The 8,767-nt window shown below is 47.9% G+C and overlaps 1 protein-coding gene across 1 annotated transcript; it reads left to right on the forward strand.

Annotated features, from left to right (window-relative positions):
- Positions 1-2,870: 2,870 nt before the first annotated feature.
- On the forward strand, positions 2,871-3,818 carry LOC120058036 (gamma-crystallin M3-like). Its single transcript, XM_039006520.1, has 3 exons — positions 2,871-2,900; positions 3,123-3,365; positions 3,519-3,818. The coding sequence occupies exons 1-3, from the start codon at positions 2,871-2,873 to the stop codon at positions 3,816-3,818; spliced, it is 573 nt and encodes a 190-aa protein (XP_038862448.1).
- The last annotated feature ends 4,949 nt before the right edge of the window (positions 3,819-8,767 follow it).

Raw genomic sequence — 8,767 nt, forward strand, 5'->3', positions numbered from 1 at the left:
TATTTATTAAACGTATTATGAATACTTACCACGCTGCACCTTGGTCCTCTTCTCCTTCTCCAGACGACAATCGTTACAGAACCACCCACCAAAAAAGGACCAAGCAGCGTGGTAAGGAGGAGCAGCGCTATCTGGAGAAATGGACATGGGAGGAGATACTGGAAGGCAAGGGACCCTGGGCACAGGCTGTGGAGTATCGCCGTCCGCAGGAGGAATTGGAGGCAGCTAAGGCTGAGCGGCAACACTATGAGGAGTTAGTACGGCAGCGCAACAGGCACGAGAGGCAGCCCCCCCCAAAAAAATTGGGGGTAACACGGGGAGATTGGCGGAGTCAGGCGATAGACCTGAGCCAACTCCCCGTGCTTACTGGTAGCAGCGTAGTACTGGTCAGGCACCGTGTTATGCGGTGAAGCGCACGGTGTCGCCAGTACGCGCTCATAGCCCGGAGAGCTATAGGCCAGCCCCCCGCAAGTGCCATGCGAGAGTGGGCATCCAGCCAGGGCGGATTGTGCCAGCTCAGCGTGTTTGGTCTCCGGTACGCCGTTTCGACCCAGGGTATCCTGCGCCGGCTCTTTGTACTGTGTCTCCGGGGCGCTGGGAGGGTGCAGTTCGCCCTATGCCTGCGCTCCGCCCTTGCCGGGCGAATGTGGGCATTGAGCTTAAGGGAGAGGTGCGAGTGGTATGCACCAGATCTCCAGTGCTCCCCCACAGCCCGGTTCAACCTGTGCCTGCACTCTGGAGGGTCCGGGCTAAAGTGGTCATCCAGCCTGGAGGAGTGGTGCCAAGGCTGTGCACCAGAGCTCCAGTGCTCCCCCACAGCCCGGTCCATCCGGTTCCTCCTCCACGCACCAGGCCTCCTGTAGGTCTCCCCAGCCTGGTGGGCCCTGTGGCAGCCCCACGCACCAGGCTGTCTCTCCGTCTCCTCCCTCCAGGTTCTCCCTCCAGTCCGGAGCTGCCAGGGCCGCCCGTCAGTCCGGAGCTGCCAGAGCCGCCCGTCAGTCCGGAGCTGTGAGAGCCGCCCGTCAGTCCGGAGCTGCCAGAGCCGCCCGTCAGTCCGGAGCTGCCGGAGCTGCCGGAGCCGCCTGTCAGTCCGGAGCTGCCAGAGCCGCCCGTCAGTCCGGAGGCGCCACTCACTCCAGACTCGACCGTCAGTCCAGTGGGCGTCTATACCTATTGTATTCGGAGAATGTGACAAATCAAACTGTATTTGATTCGAAGAACAAAATGGTGAGCTAAATAATGTGTGTGTGTGTGTGTTCAGATTGATTAATCTGAACTGAAATGTGTGTGTTTGGGGTGGGGGTTCTACTGAGCTATATGGATTTTTTTAAGAACGTCAGACCAAGGATCATTTAGCTATTTGATTTGGAATTTTAAGACCACTTTAAGTATCAAAAAAATATGTAAAAAATATTTGATGAAAACAAATATGTGGCCTTACTGCTATTAGCCCATACAAACGCATTGAATAACAGATTCACTACATGAAACAACAGATAGTCCCCCCAAAAGGAAGTTTGTTCTGAAGTCTCTGTCCTATATCTGAGAGATATAAGAAAGATAAGGAAACTTTATTTAACACCTTATTTTTGGCACTAAACAGACTCCATATATACTTCCATTCATTTTTTCAACTGGTACCGGGGGACCTTCAGACGAGTGAGGCCTGTGGGGGTCATAGAATCTCATCTTTCCATAGAGGGGTCATAATAGTTTTTAGGCCGAACCGTTCGGATGCTACAGAAAATTTTGTGAGAAGACTGATTTTTGGAATGTCTCAAGGTCTGACAAACACCACTCTAGCTCTGTCACCTTTCACTACAGATGCGGAAGAGTGACATACGTAGGGGATGTGGTTATTTGAGACGCATCCAATGCAAAAAAACAGATATCTGTAGCTTAAACTGACAGGCTTGTATTGGGATTTTTTATTGAGCTAATTAGATTTCTAGGGGGCCTGGACATCGACATTAGGGGGTGTAAACCCTTTACAGACCCTTACCTAAGTGTTACCTAATTTACTTTTTTTGGTGTTACTTAAAGTGATGCCAGAAAGGTACGGTATAATTTCAGCCAGTAGCACTCACGAGTCAAAACGTATCGCTGAAAATAGGGAACATCATCATCCATTATTTGAATTTTGGGGGGGATGCAATATGTATGATATGTTAACAATTACAAAATAGTTTTTAAAAAAGTGCTTAATAAGATCCCATTCAATCTCCTTAAGAGGAATTAAAAAAATTTAAGATGATTGATTTATTTGAAATATTTTTTTATAATACACAATGCTATTTAAAGTTTTGTAACAGTTTCTCTAGTATCATGGTTATGAACCACAAAGGTTAGTTAAGTAACTACTCACAATTGATTATGTATTCACTGGTTAGGAATGTCTGTCTACGTTAAGTCAGCACACTGAACAAAAGATGAGTAATAATACATAGTTTAACATAAAAGATTTTCACTCTTAAAACCATATGTGTGATTTCCTCTACTATAACATTGAGTCATTATACCAGCATTTAAAAAAGGCATCTTTCAAACCTTTTCAAAAAAGTATTGCACAGTGTATGGAGAACCTTCCATTTCAAGGCTGTTACTAACTGTTGTAAACTCTCAAACGGTTTTGTTACTTTGTTTGAGAAACAGTCGATTTAGAAATAGCCTTTCTAAAGACTAAGGGATCCAGTCCCTGAAAATGTGGACGTCAACTCAGTAGCCTCAGTAGGCCTCTAGAGCATGATGCTGATGCAGGGGTTTGAACAATGGAGCTAGGGATTCTTTAGGTTTGGTCAGGTATAAAAGAAAGGGTTAAACCAGGTAGAAAGTCAGTTCAGGAGCAGCAACCAGCAGCACAGTGAGCAAATATGTCCAACACCAGCATGAACATGGGCAGGGTAAGCACTGGCAAGACTTCTTAGAATTATTTTTACTTTAAATTTCAGAGATTGTTATATAAAAGGGCTCTTGTGCTCTACGCACCCCTAACTACAACATGATCATTTTACTTATCCCAATAACCTGGTTACCAGTGGGACTAAATAGCGCTGCAAATTCCTCTAAAATGCTTGTTTCCTACAATTGTTTAATTCAAAGATATGATTCCCTTTTATTTTCAGGCCACCTTCTATGAGGACAGGAACTTCCAGGGCCGCTCTTATGAGTGCAGCTCCGACTGCCCTGACATGTCTTCCTACATGAGCAGGTGCCAATCCTGCAGGGTTCAGAGCGGCTGCTTCATGGTGTACGAGCGCCCCAACTACATGGGAAACCAGTTCTTCATGAGGAGGGGAGAGTACTCAGACTACCAGAGTATGATGGGAATTACCGATGGTATCAGGTCCTGCCGCATGATCCCCATGGTAAGCCATATGATATTCAGGCTGCTGTAACAGTCCCACTAGAAGTAGCTGTGTGAAGTCCATAATCACACAAATCATATTGGCCCTGTGAGCTTATCAACAGTCTGGTGTAGTCAGTAATTATTTCAAATATTTGTATTTCCCAAATAACAGCACCGTGGAAACTTCAGGATGAGGATCTACGAGAGGGAGAACTTCGGAGGTCAGATGCACGAGATGATGGACGACTGTGACTCCATACAGGAGCGTTATCGTATGTCTGACTGCCAGTCCTGCAACGTGATGGACGGCCACTGGCTGATGTATGAGCAGCCCCACTTCAGAGGCAGGCAGATGTACATGAGGCCTGGAGAGTACAGGAACTTCAGGGATATGGGCATGGGAATGGGAGGCATGAGCGGTGGCATGAGGTTCATGAGCATGAGGCGTATCATGGATAACATGACTATGTAATTTTCTCAAAGGTTGTACGGAAATTGTTGATTAAATTTATTTCAACATTTTAAAACTGCTACATTTTCTTATTTTTGTGATTGTTTTACTCAGAGCACATCATGTTTAAACATTTCATTATTTCACTCTCCTACATCTTTAGCATTTCAAATTTCTGTGTAGATATCTGTTTGTTCACAATAGATGTATACTGATGTAAAATAATATCTAGTGATATTTAAAATCTTTAATTTAGAAAATATTACTTGATCCTGCCATATTATTTTGCAATGTACAATTTTTATGATTTTCAAATAAACTCACATAAAACATTTTTAAGAGATAACAGAGTTATCTAAAATAATAATTATAGGGTGGGAGGAAGGTTAGCAACAATTCATTTGCATTTGTTTACAAATCTCATATCTATAAAACCACGGTCAAGGTGTAAATAGACATGCAGCAAACAAGTTGTACTAGGTAACAATGTGTACCTAAATGATTACCTAAATACATATGTATTAATGTGCACTTGTATTGGAAGAATGCCAATACACGTGTACATTGTTAAGCAAATCATTTTTACAACTCGTTTATTTACTGTTGTATATTATAATAATCTAAATTTAAAAGGCACTCGCACATCTGAGCTATCTTTGTTGCAGGTGCATGGTAACAGTTGAATAAGATGAGAAAAAAGAAGAATCCCGCACACTGCTCTTGCTAGTATCACTACTCTTTATTAAGCTTTACGTATCGGCCTCAAGGCCTTTGTCAGAGCTTTTGTGTGTGTTCACAACCTGTACCCCTATGTAGACACTACTTTACCCACATACGTTCAATGTATCAAATGGGGTTGGAGTCGATGGTAAATAAGCAAGTGTTACCAAATATAAAAATGTGCATTTCATTTATTTAACCAGGTAGGCCAGTTGAGAACAAGTTCTCATTTACAACTGCAACCTGGCCAAGATAAAGCAAAGTAGTGCAACAAAACCGTCACGTCTTCCGCCGAAGTTGGTCCCTCTCCTTGTTCGGGCAGCGTTCGGCGGTCGACGTCACCGGTTTTCTAGCCATCGCCGCTCCACCTTTCATTTTCCATTTGTTTTGTCTTGTTTCGCCGCACACCTGGTTCACATTCCCTCATCAGACTAAATGTATATTACCCTCTGCTTCCCCCATGTCTGTGTGTGGAATTGTTCTTTGTGTAGGGTGTTACGCTACAGGCTGGCTTGCGATAGGTTTGTTTCAAACCTAGGTTTGTTTGTTTTGTTCATGTTACCGTAGTTGTGCTATGTGCTAACTCGCCTATGCCTTTGGGCAATGTTCTTAATGTTCTCCTGTTATCACCCATCTCTGCTCTCCTGCGCCTGACTTCCCGGCAACCAGTCACTCACCCCGTTACAGAATTCCACACCTATCAATAGAGTCAGCATGAGCGGGTGCCCCCATTGTGGGGGTGAGTGACTGCTTGCCGGGAAGTCAGGCACAGGAGATCAGAGATGGGTGATAACAGGAGAACTTTAATATACACCCTGGCCCAAATGCACGATGCTTCACCATCTCGGCGCTGTCATGGACCGCGTCGTCCAGACTATGGACCGCTGGGAGAGACAGGGAGTCCCTCCAGCGCCCCCACCAGCACAACAGGGGTCTCCACTACTCGCCTCCCCTGCACCCGGTCCCAGTGGGATTCTCGCCCTTCCCAGGGAGTTTGATGGGACAGCGGCACGCTGCCAGGGGTTCCTGCTGCAGCTGGACCTGTATCTGAGGACCGTCCACCTGGCTCCTTTGGGACGTGAGAGGGTGACCGCCCTCGACTCGTGCCTCTCTGGGAAAGCCCTGGAGTGGGCTAACGCCGTGTGGGTAGAAGGAGATGAGGCGCTGGACCACTTCGAGGAGTACACCCGCCGCATCCTGGCAGTCTTCGACCACCCGCCCGAGGGTAGAGCGGCGGGTGAACGTCTCTTCCACCTGAGGCAGGGGATGAGCAGTGCCCAGGAGTTCGCCCTGGACTTCCGGACCCTGGCCGCCGGAGCGGGATGGAACAACAGGGCCCTGATCGACCACTATCGCTGCAGCTTGCGCGAGGATGTCCGTTGGGAGTTGGCCTGCAGGGACACCACCCTCACCTTTGATCAGCTGGTGGACCTGTCCATCCGGCTGGATAACCTGCTGGTCACCCGCGGACGTTCAGACGCGGCTCTGTCGGTTCCATCTCACAGCACCACCGCTCCGGTGCCTATGGAGCTAGGGGGTGCTGCGCTCAGGGAGGCCGGAGGAGGGGCCTTCATGTGCACCATCTGTGGCCGCAGAGGTCACACTGCCGGTCGGTGTCGGGTTGGTTCCTCTGGGGGTCGAGGCAGCAGGCAGAGCGCTCTGGCGTCATCCCAGGTGAGCTTGCAACATTCTCACCCAGAGCCCTCTGTTGCCCACCTGTTTCTGCTAGCCAACTTTCCTGAGTTTTCCCCGTATTCCCAGCATAAGGCGCTCGTCGATTCAGGCGCAACTGGGAATTTTATCGACAGAGCATTCGCCCATAGTTTAGGGATCCCCATTGTTCCAGAGGTTAGGCCCTTTCCAGTTCACTCGTTGGACAGTCGACCATTAGGGTCCGGCGTTATCAGGTAGCCCATTACTCCTTTGGTCATGGTGAGGCAGGGGGGTCACAGGGAGAGAATCAGTCTCTTCCTCATTGACTCTACTGCGTTTCCCGTGGTGCTAGGCCTTCCCTGGTTAGCCTGTCATGACCCCACTGTTTCATGGCAACGGAGGGCTCTCACGGGGTGGTCGCGAGAGTGCTCGGGGAGGTGTTTGGGGGTTTCCATTGGTGCGACTACGGTGGAAAGTCCAGACCAGGTCTCCACCGTGCGCATTCCCCCCGAATATTCCGATTTGGCTCTCGCCTTCTCTAAGAAGTAGGCGACTCAATTACCACCGCATCGTCGGGGGGTTGTGCAATAAACCTTCAGGTAGACGCCGCACTTCCCAGGAGTCACGTGTATCCCCTGTCACGGGCGGAAATGGCGGCTATGGAGACATATGTCTCCGAATCTCTGCGTCAGGGGTACATTCGGTCCTCCACTTCACCCGCCTCCTCGAGTTTCTTTTTTGTGAAGAAGAAGGAGGGAGGTCTGCGCCCGTGTATTGACTATCAAGCCCTTCACCAGATCACTGTGAAGTACAGTTACCCGCTACCTCTCATAGCCACAGCGATTGAGTCAATGCACGGGGCGCACTTCTTCACTAAACTAGATCTCAGGAGCGCTTACAACCTGGTGCGTATCCGGGAGGGAGACGAGTGGAAGACAGCATTCAGTACCACCTCAGGGCATTATGAGTACCTCGTCATGCCGTACGGGTTGATGAATGCTCTGTCAGTCTTCCAAGCCTTTGTGGATGAGATTTTCAGGGACCTTGTAGGGGCTTGTAGCTGGGTCCTCACTGACATCCACGACGCAGAGGCCGGTTGAGAGCACATCTGCCAAAATACGTCAGCAGACTAGTCGTGATGGATTGGCGGTGCTCCGTGTCGACAAAGGGTCCAGGCCAATTGGCAAGAAAGGTTTTGTAGTTGGTGTACCTCGTTTGCTAGCCGGGGGAATGGGCCTAGCTTTAGGCTAACTGGTGGACAAGGGCGTTAGCCACGATAGCCACTCAATAGCAGCTAGCTGCGGTGATCCGGTGTAATGGTCCAGAGCTTGCGGCATGAATCCGGTGATGTAGTGGGGAAAAAAGCAGTCCGATATGCTCAGGGCTGATATTGTGCTGTGCAGACTGGCAGATACTATCCAGGCTATCCTGGCTAAAGCCTCTGGTGTCTGTGCTAAAGGTAAAGACTGCTAGCAGTGGCTAACAATGACTAAATAGCTAGTAGCTAATTAGCTGACTAGCTTCTCACTATAATTACATTGACGACGTCGTCCCCACAGTGACTGTACATATTTAACCAAAAGTAATGGTTTACAGGCAGGCTACCGCTTTCAAGGAACGGGACATGGACGCTCACAAGAAAGCCCGCTACTACCTCCGACAAGCCATCAAACATGAAAAAGGTCAATATAGGACTAAGATAGAATCCTACTAGACCTGCTCCGATGCTCGTCGGATGTGGCAGGGTTTGCAGACTATTACGGATTACAAAGGGAAACCGAGCCATGAGTTGCCCAGTGACGCAAATGTCCCAAACGAGCTGAATGCCTTCTATGCTTGCTTCGAGGCAAACAACACTGAGCCAGGCATGAGAGCCCCTGCTGTCCCTGACAACTGTGTGATCTCTCTCTCTGTGGCCGATGTGAGTAAGACTTTAGAACAGGTTAACACTCGCAAGGCCGCAGGGCCAGACTGAATACCAGGGTGTGTTCTCAGAGCATACGCAGACCAGCTGGCATGTTTCTTCACAGACATTTTCAACATTACATTTACATTTACATTTAAGTCATTTAGCAGACGCTCTTATCCAGAGCGACTTACAAATTGGAAAGTTCATACATATTCATCCTGGTCCCCCCATGGGAATTGAACCCTGGTCCCCCCGTGGGAATTGAACCCACAACCCTGGCGTTGCAAGCACCATGCTCTACCAACTGAGCCACACGGGACCAACTGAGCCACAACATCTCCTTGTCCCATTCTGTAATCCCAACATCTTTCATCTGCAACCATGAAATGTTTGAAAGTGGTCATGGCACACATCACACTATCATCCCAGACACCTTTCACCTCTCGTACTCCGTGTTCACCCACAAATATTTGAACACGCACAGCTCCATAATATTATTGTTGATTTTTTTAATGAATAATTTTTTTTTTAAACGATGAACCTGTTTCTGATTTTCCAATTGTCCTTGTATTAGCTCTTGCTAAGTAAATAACACAATTTACACATTCTCCTCTATGTATTTTGAAAAACATCTGAGAAATCAGGTGTCAAAACCAGCCTTATAATGTTATCTAGCTAGTTTTAGAGT

This window comes from Salvelinus namaycush, chromosome 13 (genome assembly GCF_016432855.1).
Source record: "Salvelinus namaycush isolate Seneca chromosome 13, SaNama_1.0, whole genome shotgun sequence".
Lineage (NCBI taxonomy): Eukaryota > Metazoa > Chordata > Actinopteri > Salmoniformes > Salmonidae > Salvelinus > Salvelinus namaycush.

Coding starts and splice junctions, on each gene's coding strand:
- LOC120058036 (XM_039006520.1), top strand. CDS start 2,871: ATGTCCAACACCAGCATGAACATGGGCAGG. Junction 2,901..3,122: donor CCAGCATGAACATGGGCAGG/GTAAGCACTGGC, acceptor TTTTATTTTCAG/GCCACCTTCTATGAGGACAG. Junction 3,366..3,518: donor CCTGCCGCATGATCCCCATG/GTAAGCCATATG, acceptor CCCAAATAACAG/CACCGTGGAAACTTCAGGAT.